This window comes from Vicugna pacos, chromosome 3 (assembly GCF_048564905.1).
Source record: "Vicugna pacos chromosome 3, VicPac4, whole genome shotgun sequence".
NCBI lineage: Eukaryota > Metazoa > Chordata > Mammalia > Artiodactyla > Camelidae > Vicugna > Vicugna pacos.
This window is the reverse complement of record NC_132989.1, coordinates 98238337-98258766: the sequence shown is the minus strand read 5'-3', so window position 1 is coordinate 98258766 and position 20430 is coordinate 98238337. Positions and strand designations below refer to the sequence as shown.

The window sequence follows — 20430 nt, the reverse complement described above, 5'->3', positions numbered from 1 at the left end:
TAACTTTCCTGTCCTGATTCCCTATTCTTCCCCAGTGTTGCCCGGGATCACCTGCCAAATAACTACTTGCACCCAAACCTTGGTCTCAGAGTCAGCTACTGAGTGAATCCAAAGACCAAAGACCAAAGACCACAGACAGACCCTAAGACTCCCACACAACCCTAAGGAACAAGGCAGGAGGCCCTCAGAGACAACCATGGCTGCATATCTGGTAAATCTCACTCTGTATGATGATTGCATTGATGTTATGACCTGATCTACGGAAATCTGGCCTTTTGGCGATTGTGATGTTCTTCCAGTAAGTCAGTAGCTTCTGGAAACCAGAGGTTGGCGGGGGTTCCCTGACACCATCACCACAAGCTTCTTAGCAGATGGAATTTTGCAGTAAAAGCCTGTCTTGAACCAAGTCTACCAGATGTGTGAACATTTATCAACAGCACAGAATAATCATATTTCCTGTTCTTCAGTTGTGGGGAAGCCCCTCTCTCTGTCCTCAGGCCTTTACTTAGGGCCTCGCATGAAGTATCTTTTCATTTCCAAAATAGATGCAACGAAACAGCAGAGCCGGCTCACCCTGTCTATCAGGTGATGTGGCGGTCATTGGACCGATGGGGTTTTTAGACCTCATGCTCTGTTTCAAGGAGTTTACCCTGCTGGGACTGATGGGTATTTTTATCCTGTAGGTCTGAGGATGGGGCCTCTATGGTATTTCCAGCCAACCACACACATAACCACATATCCCAAGTACCTACACACTTCACCATTGGAAGATGCTCAACAAACCCTCTGAAGTAGATTTTGAAAACATTTGAAGTATTTATGTAGCTACCTTCAGAACTTGCATTCCTGTTTAGGGTATTTTCAAATGCTAACTGCTCCTAGAGAAGAGATTAAAGTTAATTCACACACACACACACACACACACCCCTGCTTCCATAAAGTATTTATCTACTATATTATTTTTAATGGAGGAACTGGGGATTGAACCCAGGACCTCATGCATGCTACGCATGTGGTCTACCACTGACCTATACTACCCCCTCCATAAAGTATTGAAATGAACATACAATGTAATAATAGCTAACATTTACTGAGATCTACTATGTGACAGACACTTAAAAGGAACTCATCTTTAACACTTTAACGCCTCAATAAGGTGGGTTCTGCGACTGTTGCCGTTTTGCAGGTGAGGAAACAGATGGAGGGATGCTAACTCCCTCGCCCAAGTCCCACAGGTTGTAAGTTGCAAATTAGGGGTTCAGCCTCAGGCAGTCTTGCTCTAGAAGCCTGCTCCTTAACCATCACACTCGACAGCCCCTAACAGGGGCCAGTGCCGTTAATTTCGAGAAATTCAGAAATATGACATTCGTAATGTTAGAAAATCTGAGAATCTGACAGAGAAAGATGACAGTATCACTACAAGTGAGCAGTCAGTAGCGGTCCAAGAGTGTGCTGGGAGGCACGCACCCGGCACCCGCAGCGCTAGTGGGCGTGGCCCGAGGCCCCCACCGGCCAGGACTCCGCCCCGCAGCTGGCGGGCGGGCCCAGACTCTCTTCTCCAGGATTTGCAACAGGACCAAGATGCCAGCTTTACTCTCACCCGTCTCTTGAAAATAGAGTTGCTGTGGGAGTTTCAGCCCACTTCATCGACTGGAAAGACGAGGAAGCTGGTGTGCAGAGCAAGAGCCTCAAAGAACATTTAGAAAAGAGTACAACAATGGCTACGGGTCCTGAGACCCCACAGTGTCTCTGATCTGGACCTTCAGACACACACAGTCCCTCTTTTTGGCTCAAGATACTGCAACCCAGAGTTCTAATGGATACCTCCATTACATGTTTTCAAGCCAAAAAAGAAAAGAAAAGAAAAAAAATCATACAGTCACTGGGAAGATTCACCAGCAGTAGGAGAGAAGGGGCCAAAAGCCGAGAGAAAGGAGTTTATAATAATGATCCAGGTAGCAGAAAGCAATGGTGCAGAGAGATAATAGAAACAGAAAAGAGGGGCACATGAACATCCTGCTTCCTTCCCCAAGTTCTATTACATCTTCCCGGTGGCCAGGTCATTTGATAAGGATAGGGTTTCTCCTCTCCCATAAAGGACTGATATCCTCCCACAAACATGTTGCCCGTGTTTAGAATCAATTATTGAAGGATTTATTTAAATTTTTTTCCCGACTTTTTATTATGGAAACTTTCATAGTAAACTGGAATTTTGTGGATACCTGAAGCCCCACAAGCCCGGCTCTGACTCACGTCACTGGCTTTTTGCTAACACTCCTTTTCTCTCATATCTAGCCATGTCCATCCTTCTGTCCGTCCATTAATCCATCTTATCGTTGGTGCCGTTCAAAGTAAAATGCAGACGACAGTGCATTTCCCCCTAAATAATTTGGTGGCAGCATCATCAGAGTTCAAAACTTGTTTAGTTTTCTTTTAATGTAAAATTTTAATACAGTGAAACACATCTTAAATGTACTTCCACTGAGTCTTGGCATACACTTGTATAACCTCAACACTTCTCAAGATGTAGAATGCTACCTACCATCATTCCAGAACACGTGCTCACACCCCTTTCCCAGCCCATCCCCGCCACCCACTCCTTCACGGCCACTCCAATCTACTGTTTTCCACCCTGGGTAGTTTGGGCTGGCCTGTGTTCAACTCCCCCTGAGGCACCGCAGTGCATTCCAAGCTGAGGTCCGCAGGTCAATCTAAGGGATAAAATGCGGCCCATCTGCGTTCCTCCCCAGCCCAGGAGTGGCCCACGCTCTGCCCTTTCAGCGCTGGGGATAAGCAAGCATTGCACTCATCCTAACCCTCTGTGAAGCTGACCGTTTGAAAAGTCCTCCATTCAAGACTAAAGAAAAGAAATTAAAAGCCACACAGCTTTTCATAAAATTAATATGCAAATCTAAATGTTTAAAAAGTAACTGTTAACAAAAACTGGACTGGCTAGCAAACCTGGAAAGTTGTTTTAAAAAGAAAGCCAAAAGCTTACTGTATATATGCCCATGTAATTATGCACTTCATCTCTTTATACTGCTAAAGGCAGACAGTGTAGTAGGAGGATTAAAAAGAAAAGAATTTAGAAGAACTTGGGCCTGAATCACAAAATAGGTTAAGATGTCTATGTTTTTAAAGATGCAGAACCAGCACTCTAACAAATTATCTTCCTGTTCAATATATAAATGACATTTGAATAGTTCTTTGTGTTACCCATGGCCAGCCTGGTTATCCCCTGTGTAAGCCCTCAGACAACTCCTGGTTACACTGGAAACCACGGATAAACAGGGTCTTGCTTCTCCCGCCCCCCACCTAGTATTAAGGGAAGTTTAGCCTGCGTGCATGTGTGTGTTTGGGGGAGGTTGCAAGAAGCTTGTTATGTGGAAGGCCATGTCATTAGAGACCCGGTCCCTGCAGCAGAGAGGGTCCTGGGTGCTCAGCCCCGTCTGTCCTGCCCCTGCACAGGCTTCAGAAATGCTCCAGAGCCCAGTGGGGCCTACGCTCAGCTGCGGAGACCTTCCTCTGAGCAACTCCAACCACAACCATGGGAGGGGCTCGGGGAACAGGCTCTAGTCCAGGTTCCTGCTGCCCCTTGACTCACCTTCAGGACTGGAGGGGCCACAAAGGCACAGGAGACACCTCCCCCAACCTCCACCATCCTGTTTCACACTGGATGGAAAATGCCCCACTTTTTCCCCTCCCCGCAGTGCCCTCCCCCACCTCACCTGACTTGGATACCAAGGAACAAGTGAACTCCAGAGAGGGAGACAGCCGAGTCCATCCAAAGCCCAAGAGCAGTTTAACAAAGGTGGAAAACAGGACCTGAACCCGCTAACCTACAGGGAAGGCCAGGACTACTAAATGGGAACTATTATTATTTTTTTTGGCAGGGGGAGGTAATTAAGTTTGTTTATTTATTTATTTGATGGCAGTACTGGGGATTGAACCCAGAACTTTGTACATGCTAGGCATGTACTCTACCTCTGAGCTATACCCTCACCCCTCTAACTGGGAATTTAATACAGGTATCAGAGAACGTCTCACGTGTGAAAGGATGTGGTAGCAATGAGGGCTCATGGTGTTCCCGGGAGGAGGTCTCAGAGCCACTCTGTGATGTAGGAGGCGGGCCTGGCCAGACAGGATCGGAGGGAGACACCTTCTGCTGTCCTGGCGGAGAGGGAGAGGGCTGCAGGTGGGAAACTTCAAAGAAATGTTACTTCTCAATATGCACAAGTGACAGGTCTCAATCCAGCAAGCACTAAACACACAAATCAGGAAAATCTCCGACTTGATATTTAATTTCAGGGTTTAAAAAAACCCTTTCCCTTTACTCACCCTATAGGGCTCCTATCCTATTTTATTTTTCTTCATAGTATTTCATCACCACCTGCAATTTTAAATCTCTATTTGGTTACTGGTTTCCCATCACCGACCAACCAACCAACCAACCACATCAACCAACCACACACACTAAGTAAATCAAAGTAATTATTCCATGTCATATCGACCACACTGAATACAGTATTATAAATTGTGCTTTAATTTCTGCAATCAGATATGATGCAGTGTGATACAAGTATAAGTTTCATTGTACATCCAGAAAGTAAAAAGCACATTTATACAGATTCAGCCCAACAGCTTATTCCCTAAAAAGTTTTGTATGTAATTAAAGCTAATTTATCTTCAGTGTAAAAACTTGGAGGTATAAACAAACTCAAGACACTATATACAGCAAATTAATGTACATTTCCAAACGTGCACAGTGCAGCAGTTTAAACAAAGTAAATGGTCTCATTTCAGCTTTTATTGTTAAGCATAATCCACATCTCAATCTTGAATAAAAATGTCACAATATATAAACCCACTGAGAATCCTGTACACAAATACAAGTTTACAGAAATCTGATTTCAAATATAAATACATAAATGGTCATGACCTAACATGTTACAACAGCTTATTTTTCTATTGTAATTAAAAAAAAACCATAGAAAAATATTTCAATACACATTCAACTGCTATGACAGGGGCCATGACCTTGTGCCTTTAAACCATACTTTATGGAGTGTAAAGCATCATACCTGGCATTTTTGGAATGAAAATTACTAAGATCTTAAAGACTGAAGAGGCTACTGTATCAGTATTCCCGTTATAATATGGTAACAAAACTAGTCAGCTCCATAGTGTGTCTGGGAAGCAGTAGGGCAGAGGAGTGGAGGTTAGTGCCAGTTTAAGAAGGCCCGCAGGACGTACGTGAAGGTAGACAATAACTAGGGTAAATCAAAAATCCCTACTGCGAGCCTAACACTGACCTTACTGGTGAGACTCTTAAGGCAACCAAGACTGGGCCTGTGTTTGGCCCCAGATGCATGAGCCCTGCCCTCCCTCAACCTCCATCGTCCTAACAGACCAACAGGGCCCACGGAACGACATGGCGTGGGAGGACGGTAAAGCCATCTCCTGTGTGTACAAGATGATTCAGTGCAAACTGAGAAACTCCTCTCTCAATAGTTTCAAAACTCCTTATTGCCCTTGAGCAACTGAAAGTTTTTCTAAACAGGTAATAATCAAATTGGGATCGATACTGGAGAGCAAATGTATATAAAAGGCAAACATTCGATAGGAAACATTCTAATGTGAGATAATTTCCCCCCTTCCTTTTGTGGAATTGAACAGGGTTCCATGGAGAATGAAAAAAACTGGTCCTTACAAAGTGTTCTTTCCTGCATTTAAAAAATATATATCATCTAGACAGCAGATCCAAGAAGGTTACCAGGCAGAGTCAAGTTTCTTCTATGGCTTTTAAATCGCTGAGGTACTACGTGATAACCATCACTTCTGACATTTATGCTTGACTGCTTCCCTGTGAAAGTCACATTCAACAGTGATCCTACTCATCAGTCTGTAAGGTGACAGGGACCTGGGGAACCCGGCTGAGGGCTGCTGCAGAGGACTGTGGTCACAAGCGCCCCGAAGCCCGGGTGTGCTGTTAGAAAAAGGCAAAGTGATTGCTTTCAGATGCTGAGCGCCTCTGGAAGAACAGAAGCTCCTCTGGGCAAACCAAAGAGACTCCCCCAGTCTAACCAACAGGTTTAGCAGCAAGATCCTGGGTCGACGTGCACCAAGGCGGGAAGTAGGGGAGCAGGGAGAGTGGTGGCGAGTGGTACGAGCAGACAGGGAGACCTGGAGCTGTCAGCCCACAAGAAAGGGCGGGGCCCCCCCCCCACCCTGTGAGGTGACACAGTCCACACAGGAGGGAGGATGGTCTGAAACATCAGGATGGGTGACATGCGTGGCAAGAGAACAAAGAGAGGAAAAAAGCTACGGTTTGGAAATGAAGGCCACACATCTTAATACCTCTATTTGAATCTTTTAAGTCGCCATAAACACATCATGTAAAGCTGAGCTTGCTCCCAACTGAGACGCGACAGAGACACTTGCATTTCCCCACGGCTGGATAAATCACCTTGGCACAAAAGATCTGAAGATGGTGGAGTCCAGGCACGTCTTACCAAAGCCCTTTCTAAGTAGTAAACCAGCTACTGCAGGAGACGTCAGCCACAGTTCTACTCTGGGCCAAGCAGTAACTCCTTTTAATGAGTAATACTAGAGATAAGGTTTTAATTGCATAGTCTTTCAGAACCAGGGGAAAAAATGAGAACCAGCTCTCTTCCTAAAGACCAGGTTCCCCCTGGGCAAGGGTTATGCCCCTCTCCCCAGCAGTCAGCCTCAGCGCCACACACCCATCCCGAGGGCAGGTGTGTCAGACTCCTGTCCCAGCCTGCGACACTCCTCTCTCACAAACACTGAACAGATGGGTCACACATCCCCCAGATCCACAAACTCATCTTCTCGTCTGGCCAAATCCTCTTCATCTCCCAAGGCTTTCCAACCACTGGTGGGCAGGACCGGCTTGGAGGAATGGCGCTGCAGCAAAGCGAAAGGGAACAAGGAGGACAGGCGGACGGAGTTCCTCAGCAGGGAGGTGGCCTCTGCCTGGAGGGCCTCCTGGCTGTGGTGTTTCTCCTCGATCTTCTCCTGCAAGCACTGGACTTCCTCCATCATCTCCAAGAGCTTGTTCGTGGTGGCCACCCTGCCGCCACCCAGGATTTGGGCCTCTGGAATCCAGCGCAAGTAGCGCTGGGCCCAGACTTTGATTTCTGGCCCCTCGATGTGCGGCAGCAACAGACCGTGGTAGCTGGCGGGCTTGCTGTGCCAGCTGTCGTAGAACTCGCGGAAGCTGTCCTGCAGCTCCTCAGAAGAATTAATTAGTTTGCTAATCCTCTTGCCCAGAAGGTTTTTAATTAAATGATCTGTTTCCTCCCTGAAGAATCCTCTTTTGGGAGATGACTTGGATTGGGTGAGCGGCAAAGAAAGCTGTCGTTGATGCTTTCAGAGAAAACACACAAAAAAATCTCTGGTTAGCCTGAGAGCAGGTACAGTTGTTCTCATCTGTACTCCCCACCCCAAAACCAAAAAAAAAAAAAAAACCCCAAAATCCTGCTTTAACAAGAGTCACGAGACATCAGAATTGCCACGTGAATGCAAATTCATTACGAGGCTACACAGAGAAGGCAGCGGGGTGGGTGGTGGTGGTGAGGGAGGGATTCCTGTTTATTCCACGATGCAAATGTCAGAAACAAACCGGGTTTATAAGCACCTGGGTGAAACCAGGCACAGGTGGAGCTGTGCAGAAAGGCACGCTGTGGCACTGAGAGGGAGGTTTTAAATCTCTCCTCTCCATTGTAGTGGCACCACAGGGCACAAGTCCTTGTGAAGAATGGGCTTAAGTTAAGACAGGCTGATGATAATTTCGGGGGTGACTTGTGGGGAGGAGGCCCAAATGAATATTTCTGAAGGGAGCAAGATGTTTCTTCTTTGAGAACTTAAAGGTATTCACTTTCACAATATTCTGAACACCTAATACGAAGCAGTGTCGGCGACCTGGAGAGCCTGTCACTCTGTCGAAATACCTTGTAGGTGATCAGGCATCCAGAGGGAGGTCAAGCCAAAGTCAAAGAGAGAGCTGCAGGATGGGGGTCAGGGTGGCCCTTCTCCCAGGGATGCAGGTGAGTCGGGCAGGGCAGGGCACCTGACAGCCACGGAGCGTTTGCTGCCAGCCAGGTCCTGTGTTCAGTGCTTACGTGCATCCACTGACCCGAGTCTCAGAGTCACTGTTATTGCCCCATTTCACAACTGAGGAACTGAGGCACGGCAGTTAAATAGTCACAAAGGCCCCAGCTACCGAGTACGAGACATGGTTTTACATGCAGACAGTCTGGTTGCAGAGCCTGGACTCTCAACACAACTCTCCTTGTCTTGGAAGCCCCTTCTCTCCAGCCCCAAGTGAATGCACGTCCAAGATGGGCCAGGTGGGACCAGCACTGCATGCCCGGGGCCGGGTCAAGGCAGGGCTGAGCAAACCCCAGGGTCTTGAGCAGTCACTCCCAGGGCAGCCATGGCTCTTCAGTCTCCACAGAACTTCTCCAAGGAGCCGGTCCCCTCGATAAGAGGCCCCAGACTTCACACCTGGTGTCCTCACCCCGAGGCTTCGAAGTTCCCTGCTGTGGCTGGTATGACATGATGCCCTTCAGCTCCAATCCCTCCCACCGCCAGCCGCTGGCGCTCAGGCCAGCCGCTCCTACCTGCAGGGAGAAGGGACCCTCAGAGAACGGGGCCTGGGCAGGGAAATGGAATCCAGTCTCACAAAGTGGAGCCTTGGTTTCCTGCATCTCTCAGGGCCCCTGCCCCTCTGGCCTGGGGCAGTTCTGCCAGGCTGACTAGGCGAGATGTGCACATGCGGCCACCAGGGGGCACAGCACACTGAGATCATCTCACCTTCCGCCAAGCTGCTCTGGAGCTCAGGGCAGTTCTGGTCCAGCAGACAGCAAAGAGGCTGAATCTGGAGGGAAACACCCACCCTGGGCCTGAGGTCCCTTGAAAGGGCCTCTTTAGAATGGAGCCTCCTCCCACCACAGAATGGCTTGGCTCCCTGGAACCCTCAGGGTGGTGGGATCAGGACAGCAGTGGAACACACACTGTGTGGCAGGGACACACGCTGACTCGGGAATGACTACCACTGCTCTCCGCTAGCGGGTCTGGTGGGCAGGTCAGGAGACAGAACTAGGACATGCTGTGTAAATCACACATCATCTAGGGAACTTCGGGGTTTTAATAACTAAAAAAATCAGGAAAAAATATCTGAAGGGAAACAAAGAATTTGACATGTGTCGTTTATAGCCCAGGTCTGCAAACAACAGCCCATGGGCCCAGTCTGGCCTGGTGTCTGCCTCTGTAAACACTGGAACACAGCCATGGCTGTCTGCTCAGGGCTGTTTTCACACCACGAGAGTGGGGGAAGTTGTGCCAGAAACAGTATGGCCCCTGACAGAGCACGCTAGTTACAAATACCATTTGTAGCATGAAGAAAGGCCTTGCTATTGAAGACACGAACTGGTACAGACCGCATAGAGCCCACACTGGGATGAGTGTTCCTTCAACTTGGCCAACCACACTCGGGCAGGGACAAGATGCTCAACTCCACACAGCAGGCGCCTCTAGCCACAGTATCCCCAGTGACACTCAGCAAAATGGCCAGGTCTCACTGGGGATTCTCGAGGGCCCTGACAATCTGCACACCACAATCTCGACTCTGCAGGCTGTGTCTAGAATCCATATGTAACTTTTATCCTTACAAACATAGGGATTGCTGTGCAGATGAAGGGGGTTAGACCTGTGCACATCTTACTTTGCAATGTGTTCCTTTCCGCTGGCCTTTGTCCAGTTTTGGCTTTTCCACGTAAAGAGGGTTTCTGAGCAATGTCTGGGCTTTGGGTTCAAACTGTACAGACCAGTCCCACACGGTGAGCAGATTCAAAGGCTTGCTTTGTGTATCCTGGCTTTCCCTACCCTGCCAAAACAAGCACAGGTCACGATGTTTCCAGGGAGGGCTGAGCAAAGCAAATGCAGTTCTGAGAGACGGGCCCCAGGAAGGGCGCTCCCACCCGGCCCCGAGACCCAGGCTTCAGCGGCTGCTCACTAAGGGCTCTTGGTGGGGAAGAGGGAAGGAGGACGCGTTTCCTGGAGGCCGCATGCCAACCGCTGTGCTGAGCCATGGCTGTGTACCAGCGTTTCACAACAGCCCAGGGAGGTCACTCCTATTTCCCTAGTTTACCTTTGGGAAACTGAGGCTCGGGAAACTGATGTGAACCGCTTGAGGTCATGAAGCTGGTGAGCAGCGGGGCTGTGTGACTGGAGGCCTGGGCTCTGTGTGGCCCGCTCCCCTGTAGGATGTGGTCACATCGGCCCTGCAGGGTCAGCTCCAGCGAACCCCGAGCCTGAGGGCGAGTCAGAGCACCGAGACGGCTGGAGAGTTAGAGCCCCGGGAGCAGGGCTACAGGGGTTCCAGAGGGAAAGTAAAAGCCTAGCGCCCCTGCTCTGCCTCGTCCCTGCCCTCTTCAGGCACTCCTGGCAGCAGGCAGGTGGAGGAGAAAGCATCTGACCTCCTCACAAAGACAACTTTTAATATGCTTATTAATTCCCAGCTCTGACACCTGCGCCCAGCTCCAATATTCACCATGTGATTTGGGCGAGTTATTTACTGTCTCAGTGCCTCGGCTTCTCAGGGATAGTAATAATGCAGACCCTCTGGGTGCTTGAGGGGTAAATATCAGTCCCGGGAAAGCACTCAGAAGAGAGCCCAGGATGTAGTCAGTGTCACATAAATGTCATTTTTATCATTGACCTTGCTGCATCCTACTAATGAGACACGGCTTCTTCAACACACAGGTTCCCACGAGGGACTCTTACCACGTTACCATCTTTTTGATGAGGCGAATTGAAGAAGAAGGTGCTAAAGATGGGTATGTACAGGCTGTCTGACAACACGGTCAGGTATGTCTCCGTGAACTCAAAGGCGGGGGGGTGCTGGTGCAGCAGCTGCCAGACGCAGTCTAAGAAGAGCAGGAACACGGGAACCTGCGTGAAAACAAGATTCTCGTTACTGAGTGGGCGCCGGTGGTCTGATGCCAAGGGTCCCGGGCGCAGGGCAGCCATCTCAACAGCCGTGGAATAACCACTTCCGGGCACTATATTCTCTGGAAAATACATTCCAGGAGATTCCCATTCCCAATTCCATCCCACTGCAAGTGATAAACATGCCCAACTGAAGCCACATGCCCACGGACGAATGTCCGGGCTTCGCAGCTCCTACCTGTGGGAGAGACACTCCCGAGATGGAACGTGTAAACCTCACCGTCAGTCAGCACTGACAGGTGGACACTTGCAACAGATCCTGAATCAGGGAGTACTAACTCTGAACCTCCATGAGTGAAATGCTGTTTCTCCCCAAAAGAATTTCACTCTTCTCATCAGTAGCACAGTACAACAAAAAACCTACTCGATTACTTTAAGTTTTGTCAACGCTCCTTCTCCACCTGCTGATGATCGGGGTCCAGAAGGGAAAAAGGATGGGAGAGAAGGCAAAAGCAGTGTCTAACACTTTTTCACAAATGCCTCTTTTATTAGTAACCCAGAGCCAAGCCCTTTATTCGTAGAGATGGGCGTTTTCCAGGGCGCTTTGTCATTCCTGTCAGGGGCAGAGGTCTCACACACAGCTCCTGAGATGGGAGCAGGGAATCCAGCTCCCGAATCCAAGTCCAGTGCTGCGTCAATTATATCACAAACCAGACCACCCAGTTTTCCATTAAAACTCCATCCAGTATGTTGGGGGGCAGGGTAGAGCTCAGTGGTAGAGCGCATGCCTAGCACACACAAGGTCCTACGTTCAATCCCCAGTACCTCTGTTAGATAGATAAATAAAGCTGATTACCTCCGCCGACCAAAAAACCAAAACCAAAACCAAAACCAAAACAAAAACCTCCAGGATGCAATGCTGAGATGCTGAGAAAGGTCTATGTGGCAACTTTATTTCACACCTCACTGTATGTTCTGTATCATTAGAGTGGGAAATATTTCAACCTCACTGTACGGTCAAGGAAATGGACTCAGAAAGTATGAGGAGACCACCAGACCTGCTCTTGGACTTTTTCCCCATTAGACACGGTGCCTGTCAGCCCCTCTTTTCTCAAGACATATAAACTACACAAGACACAAACACACTTCCCACACAGTAGCAGCAGTCTCTGCCCATTGAGCTATCTAAGTCCCAGCAACCTTTTAAATTAGAGTCTCAGGAAGGCGAGGTCCCTTTCAAGACTGGAGGATGGTGGTTTCCATTCAGTCCGAGGGGACACAGAGAAGTACAGACTAGACCTGAAAGAAACCTTCAGGCCCAGCAAGAGGGGCCCAGGTCTGCCAGGACACCCCGAGCCCTCACGGCAAGGCCAGGGCTCTCTGCTCCCACAGCCCACAGGCAGACACACCGATTAGCTGGAGTCAGGAAAACCAGCGGTCACGCTGCTAGCATGCGCTAGCCCTGCAGGGGATTTAATTAAAGTTCACCTGCTTTCATTTTTCCTTCCACAGTCGTTAATAATGCAGTCAAAGGCATCTGTACAGCTGTAACCTAGACAAGTACACCCCAAACTGGGGGGCTCCTTTTCACTAAGTGAGCTATAACACTAACCCTTCCGGGGCTTGAATTAGGAGGCCCAGGTCTGCAGCCACCATGGTGAAGGCCCTGGGAACAGATAACATTAACATATCCCTGTGCTTTATTTTGAAAGGTTTATTGCAAGGAAAATTACTTTGTGTTACTATGTATTTTCTGTAGGAAATTTGTATTTGAATATGAATATTCATTTTTTTGGCAAAGACTAATGAACCAGAAATTGTGGGAACCTCTCATTGACTTAATTTTTATGTAAGTTTTACAAATCTGTATTACTTCCACCACGAAATATAATACACTCTTTGGGGGGGTGGCATACAATTTAGAAGTGAAGACTCTGAACACACTTGTTAATAAATATCCCTTTCCCCTGGGAATGGTTTCAATATCGTTTAAAGCATTCAAGGTCATCAAAGACTGAACTGACCTCAGCCTTCCTGACAAGCCCGCAGTGCATGCACTCTGCGGGTGTAACCCTACATCTGAAGACAGGTATGAAATAAGAGACTGGGCTCTGCCTCCCAGGCTGCCCGATCTGCGACGAGGACACTCACCTCCTCCTTGTCACTCTGACGCAGGTGGTTGCAGCGGTCCAGGAAGCAGTGACCACCCATGATCCACTCCTTTTGGACAAGGCTCTGGAAACCGAATCTGGTTCTACAGTGGGGGTCCATCATCACTTGCACCAGAGAGGAAATGAGGCAGCAGAGGTCGGAGGCGTTCTCCTCTGGGGGGCGGGGTGGCGGGCAGGGTGCCCGGTGGCAGGGCAAAGAGGAAGAAGGGCACGGAGTGTTAGAAAGAGGGAGTCCAAGGCCATTTTTGTATCAAGTGTTGCAGTGACTTTAGGCTGGGCCTTCTTAGGTCCAGGGTCATTTTCTTGCCTCCAGCCAAGCTATAGTTTACAGAGACTTCCAGATGTTGACAGATAACACATATTTTGCTTGTACTTAGGTCCTAAAGACTTTCTACAAAACAATCGCAAAAGGATTCTCATGAAAATACAGTTTGTTAGGGGAAATTAGCATGGGAACACAAATTAAAATAAACAACTGAATCTGTTTATTTTATTTTATATAAAAAGCAAACATGTTACTGTTAGAGCTCCTACATTCAACTCAACATTATATGTATCTACAAATTTATGTAAGTAAAGCATTCTAGTAGCATAAATTTTTCTTAGTTTTCTGATAATGAAGACCTGCCTGTAATTGCCTATATGAGGAATGCATATATCCTGTGATGCATTTCATCAGTAAATCTACAGGTAAATAAATTTTCAATTAAAAAAAAAAAAAGCAGCAGAGGGCTCGGCCCAGCGCGGTTAACTGCAGGGTCCCCAACACCAGCGTCTCCCACTGACAGTAAAGTGCTCATCACCTAAAGGCCAGGCCCAGTGGGCAAAAAAGTTGGTGTTTTCAGACTGAGAGACAAACTGCTCCCAGCCTGGCTAGTACTGGTCCTGCACACACCGGCACTAAATACGGATTTGTCACTGATGAATAAACGCAGCAGGGCAGATCCACTGGCAGAGCGGGGAGTCAAGATGTCCCACACGATGAGGGCAGAATTATACGTTGACAGTGACCTGCTGGGCTCCACGGACCAAGTTCAGAACCCTGCCAGCTGGTGTGTCGAGGTCTCTATCACAGAGCTCACTGTTCCCAGGCTCAGCTGCTTCTCAGGCTCCTTCCCTCCACCACCCCTGCTATGGAGAAAGTGTAATATTTCTGGATTGCACCGAAACACTCAGATTCTCAGCTCCACAGCTCTTTCCATTTCTGTCTGAGAGCATGGTGGGGCCCGTGCCCCCTTGCCTGGCCTAGAGGAGAAACTCTCTGTAAGCCACGTGCCCACCCCTGGTGCGCACGGTACAAAACCCACACGATGAAAATTCTACTCACCTCCGTGTTCACCATGCATGACTCGTAGCAAATAAAAACATACGTCTACACCCATGCATTTGTCTTAAGAGTTTTCACATTCTGAAAGTCAGGGTTTGCATCCCTGTGGTTTCCCCTTCGCAAAGAGTAGTGCAACTCACATTGCTATCTTAACCCGTCCATGAGGACAGTGGTGCTGCAGGCAGCGATGGGGTCAGAGAAACTCCAGAATGAATTCTAAGCAGGGAGGTGTCTGCACTGTTCAACTCGCATGCTGACCCCGGGGTCACAAAGCACTGCAGGGCCAGGCTTACACCTGGTCTCCTATTTTTCCTCAAGCCTACACCACGGGAACACATGGGTTTAGAAGAAACAGATTTTTATTTTTGTCTTTCCAGGGCTACCGCCTTTCAAAACAAGTTTCATATTTTAAGAGAATCTCCCTTCTTGCACGTGGAGGGTATTAATAATACACCTGCGGGTCCTAGGGAGAGCGGCTAAAAAATGAGATTTCAGAGGAGCCACAAGTCAGTAGTCCATAGAGGAGTGAGTGACAGGTCAGCCTCCCCTGCCAAAGGTTCCCATTTCATTTTGTGCAGCTCTGGGATGGCGCAGTCTGGCCGGTACTTCCACCTCTCAGCCCCGCAGTCTTATCCCTCCTCGTCCTCTCCAGTTACCCAGAACCCTGCTCTGCCACTGCTAGTTAGGTCTTTCTCAATACCGTCTTTAGGCCTGCTCTCTCTGTAGGCTGTAAACTTCTAGAAGGCAGAAGTATAGGGCTCTGTACCTGGGGGGTGCTCTGTGAATGTATTAAAACTCAAGTCAGTGAGCCAGCAGAAGCCACAGGCAGACACGTTTCCAGTCCGCCCACAGAAGCTAAACCTCAGCGTCACAAAGAGTGTCAGGGGAAGGACGAACGCCTGAGGGCATGAAAGCATGAGCCGGCCTACTTAATGGGAAGCGTGGGGCTGTAAGAAACGAAGTATTCAGAACAGCAGACACAACATTTTAGCTCAGACCTAACCAATTCCAGCAGCGACCTTTGTTGAATGTGGTTTACTCTTGCTTTTACACATCCTGAATGCGTACGACCTGTCCTCATGTACAACAAGTTAAGCCCACTGAAGAAAAGGAAATCGTGGCCCACAAAGTTTCCATGGCAACCTCACAAAGTTATCAGACACAAAGATGTAAAAATTAAAGCAACCATGGGCATCTTTATACAAAAAAAAGACTATCCAAAGATTTTAACTTTAACCAAGTTGAGTTAATATAAAACCCCAAAACATTAGGAAATGTGAGCTCTGGTGAAGATACCAAACAATTCCTTCTTGGGCTGTGAGCAGGTCTGCCAAGTTCCAAGTGAAAGAATTTATTTTTAAACTGTAACACTGAAATCCAAACCAAAGGATCCCAAGGTCAGGGTAAAAAGAATGGGAAGGATTTCTACACTAGCTCACTCCTTTTACAAGACAGTTCCAGTTACATAAAGGTCTATATACAGAAACTGAACCTCAAGCAAAGAAAAAAGGAAATGTGCTTAAATATATTTAAGCTTTAAATATATTACCTAAAAGAAGAATGTTCACGTTTTGTGCTTCTAGACATTCTGCAATCTCGATTGCTTTTTTCAGGCAACGTCTAAATAGGAGAGAGACAAGAAAAAAGGATATTAGTTCTTGAGCTGGGTATCATAAACATTAAGAAATTTAGAGGCAGTCTGACTTGATCTTCAGTTTTCTATCTCATTTATTTTTTCATGCTACAATTCTGCAGAAAGAAAACAAATTATCATCTACACTATTCAGATACTGCGAGACACTCATCTGCTTATTAGAAACTTAAATTTTCAGAAAATAGTAAAATTGATGTAAAAATGCTCCTAGGTGATTCCTAAACTAGAAATTCTTATTGCAAATCATACCTGAGTGTGTTGGCGAGTCCTAGTAACACCCATAAACACTCACACCTGAAGGCTGAGCTACACGTCCACTGTGTTTAATTCAAGGTCACCAGCCAAACGTGTTGGCGTGGCTGAAAGGGCCTGATATGCCCAGAACTCCCTTTGTCTCTCTCAGACACACTGTTCCCTTGGAGACTGTTGCCACTGCCAGCAGCTCCGCCCTCCCTACCGGTAACTTGGGGCTTCACACGCTGTTCCCACCTGCAGAGGTGCCCCCACGCCCTCCATCTGCTGAGGGACACCCACCTTCTCTGCCCACCCCACACAGAGAAAGGCCCTTTTGTTTTATAACATTTATCACTACTTGCAATTACATATTCAAATGGCAGGATGTGCAGCAGGTTCTTCAAAACCTGTCTGTTCATACGTGTCTGGAGGGCCGAGGCTCCTTTGCACAAACTCCCGGCAGACCTGAGACAGCGCTGAGCCGGGTGAAAGAGAGGATGCTTCTCTCCCCTCAAGCACGACCCAGGCTTGGAGCCGTTATCTCACCCTCCCTCACCCGATCGCCATTTCTTTTTCATGCCTCCCTCTGCCTCTCTTCTATTTATGGGCAACAGAGCAAAGCTATTCAAAATATGAAGTAGGAAAAGGAATAAAATTCTGTTCTCTTGGAATCTCTACTTAATTTCAAAATGAAAAATGGCTAATTGACATTAATTATAGTAAAAAAAATTTAATAGGCAAGAGACATATGTAATAGGTAAGAGACAGAATTCTTCTAAAAAGGTATTCGGTAAAGACTCTCCCTGTCTCAGTCCCCAGCCTCCTCCCTGGAGGTGGGCCCTGAGGCCTCAGTGAGGAGTCCGGGGTGCGAGGCACCTTCCTTTGTAGTCCTTCAGTCCCCAGTCTGTAGTCTAGGGAGTCGATTTCTGTGGGCAGGTGGCATGTCTGTAAACTGTGATAGAATGTGCACAGCACTGACAAACAATGAATGTAAAATCCAGCTGAGCCCTGAACAGAACATGTGATTTAAGAATATTTACATGTAAAATATAAAACAGTTAAATTAATTGTCAGTTTGCTTTACTAACTTGGATTAGAGAACTGTGAAATTCATGAGCAAAACAATGGCTTGAAATACCTGATAATGTCAAGCCAGCTGCTACTTTCCAGCAGGGAAAACCATTTTATATCTGTGTCCCAAAATTCGGTACTATTATCTGAAAAAAAAAGGAAAGACGGTAAGGAAGTCAGGCGCTGCTTGCTGACACACCTGCTGTAAAATGAGTGCTGCTTGGACTCGCAGCCCCAGACTGAACCGCGAACCCAGCACAAGCCTCCATTTTAAGTGAAGGGCATTCTGCAACTTCAGCTGAAGTGGTTTCTGAACTGTAAACCCCTGGGAGGGAGTGGTAGGCAAAAACAGACTTTAAGTGCTCAAATAAAAAGTGCCCTACAATTCGACCACCAAGCCATGGTCCACTTGTAGCCCAACAAGGAGAGTGACACGCTCAGGCAGACGCAGCTGACATTCCGGCTGCTGCTTCTAGAAGCAGATGCAGCAGGACACAGCCTGACGCCGCAGAGGCCCGAGGGAGAGCCGGCTTCTGCTGGGATCCTACACACACACACACGCACACCCCTCACACACTGGATCCTGATACAGAAGACATGCATTTTACAGAAGTCTGCTGCACGTCAAAGTTGCAAACGCAAATCAGTAAGAAGCAGATCCCCCTGCCAGTCCTGGATGGTGAGAATCGCATCCTCCGTCAACAAGTCCCATCTCACTTCTCTGCCAGGTGCGTGCTTTTTAAGAATCTGGTTCATAACGTGCATCCCCATGTGTTCCACCTAGAAGTGTACACGTGCTTCCCCCCGCCCACCCCCGCGGTGTCACGTTCATCCTATCTCCAACGCCCAGCATGGTCAGTGTGTGTAATGGGAATTCAACAAATGTCAGCTGAATGAATGAATCCTAAATCAGACCACCAGGCTGAAAAGTCAAAGTTAGGAAAAGTTACAAAAAGTGTGACAAATCTCAGAGATAAAGACTCATTCAAGAGTGAAGAGAATCAGCAGGTGACTGGGCTTGATTGAATCTGATCCAGGTTCTCAACGGTTCACACTGGGCACCCTGGGAGGGGAAGTGGCTGTGACTATGATGAGCATATTTCATTTTCTACTTTGTACGTTTCTGCTTAATTCAATTTTTTCACTGTAAAAAATATGCTCAATCAGAAAAAAAGAAGTAAAATATTCTACTTGGTGAGGGGAGTCCATTCAACAAGCCACGAAGGAAAACAGGTGACTCACTTCATAGAATAGCCGGTGAATACAAGCCTTACACAGTCTACAACTTCCCGAGGGAGAAGCCCAGCGCTCACCACTGGGCAACCAGGGTGTTGGGAAAGGAAGAGAAGAGGAGGGTGGCTCTGTGTTCACTGCCTCGAGAGGGGACAGTGCGCCAAGGGCCTGTAGAAAAACGGTGGCAGAAGTGTGGCGACGGCAGCTGGACCCCCGGCCACCAGCCCCTCCACAGGGTGACACTGGCCCTCACGGCCGTGAACCACTGTGTCCTACCACAAGGAACCCCGGGAAAAGACACCAGCTGTCATCTGACCCATGTGGCATGTCTTTCCCCATGTGGCAGCATCCTTCTCACCTATCAGAAACAGCTGTTTAAATTTGGAGTATGCGGTCTGGATTTCCTGCAGGGATAGGAAGTTGCTTGACAGATCCTCGGTTTTAACAATTTCATACGGTGGCCTGTGGATGGTCTTGTAAATTCTAGGTATCAAAGAGTAACAAGAGATTAGAAGGGCAGGGAGGAGTCAGAAATAGCCCCTTGTGCCAGGATCTGCATGAAGGGCTCAGTGAGGGTCCTGCCGTCTACGCACCCTCTGCAGCGAGGTCACTACCACGACTGCCCTTCCCTGTCAGTGGAGGCGGAAGCAGAGGGACCAGGAGCAGAACCACCTGGCCCAAGATTATGACATTTATAAGCTGATGGAGCCATGATTTGAACCAAGGCAATGGAACTCCAAAGCCTTTTCTGCTTTTTTATTCATTCAGTTTAGATTTTTTCAACCTTTTATTTAACATTTTTTCAAATATGCAGAAAAGTAGAAAAGAACAGCACAGTGACACATACCTTGACCTAATTTGATAACCGTTAACATTACAGACATCACTTTCTTAAATGTATTAGTGTGCGTCTCTAAAAACAATGAAGCTGATGTTCTTCACGATTATGTTATATGACTCCTTTCCAATTAGCAATGACCACCCCCAAGCACTGAACGCTGTATCAGCAGGCACACCGAAATGGACATGCTGCTGAGAACCGTCCCTGCTTCTTGGAAAACAAACACTGAGCTAAACGATTACAAAATGTAGAACAGTACTGACCCATCCAAGAAGTTCTTCTGGACTTGTAGAATACCATCATCCTGTTCTTTGGGCAGTGCGGACATTTTCAAAAGGGCACATCCATTGTGGCAGGACCAACACCATATCTGCAGAGGGAAATAAAGGTTGTCCAGACATAATGTAAACCACCTAACAGAGGACAGGGAAGCTTCGTATTTTAATTCATACAAGGAAATTTACACCTGAAGTATTAAATAGCTGAATATACTCAACTTCGTCATGCCAAGGAATAGGTGCTCACAATGAAAGACTGATTTAGTCTTTAAAAAACAGCCACGAAAAACTCAGGTCTAGGTAGTCACACTCAGACTCACTTGAGGTCTCACATACATCTTTTGATGTGGCTTTTGTGCTGGGAACTTGGTGGATGATGATAAAAACATCACCATCATCATCATCATTAGGGTAGTGACTATTGCTGGAGTGCAGCACATTATGTCAGGATTTCACATGAATCAAGTCATTTAATTCTCACAATCACACTCTGAGACAAGTATGAGTATTATCCCCATTAACAATGAGAAACCAAGGCTTGAAGAGACCAAATAACGCCCCCAAGTTGCACAGACAGCTGCAGCAGTGACTCTGAAGGCAACGCCCATCATTAGAGAAAGAATGAAAAGCTGGTTATTCAAGGCACA

The 20430-nt window shown here is 47.5% G+C and overlaps 1 protein-coding gene across 2 annotated transcripts in view; it reads right to left on the bottom strand.

The window, feature by feature from the left end:
• Window positions 1-4520: 4520 nt before the first annotated feature.
• Window positions 4521-20430, bottom strand: part of MTMR12 (myotubularin related protein 12) — a 59231-nt gene continuing 43321 nt past the window's right edge. The window contains exons 9-16 of one of the 2 annotated variants that reach the window (XM_072958810.1): window positions 19769-19875; window positions 19023-19147; window positions 17499-17577; window positions 16022-16092; window positions 13126-13298; window positions 10810-10977; window positions 9749-9910; window positions 4521-7389 (exon numbers count right to left, since the gene is read on the bottom strand). In XM_072958810.1, the coding sequence (XP_072814911.1) occupies window positions 6820-7389; window positions 9749-9910; window positions 10810-10977; window positions 13126-13298; window positions 16022-16092; window positions 17499-17577; window positions 19023-19147; window positions 19769-19875 (1455 nt within the window). In that variant the 3' untranslated portion in view covers window positions 4521-6819. The remainder of the gene's footprint in view (window positions 7390-9748; window positions 9911-10809; window positions 10978-13125; window positions 13299-16021; window positions 16093-17498; window positions 17578-19022; window positions 19148-19768; window positions 19876-20430) is intronic. The other variant, XM_072958811.1, reaches the window with a different exon arrangement.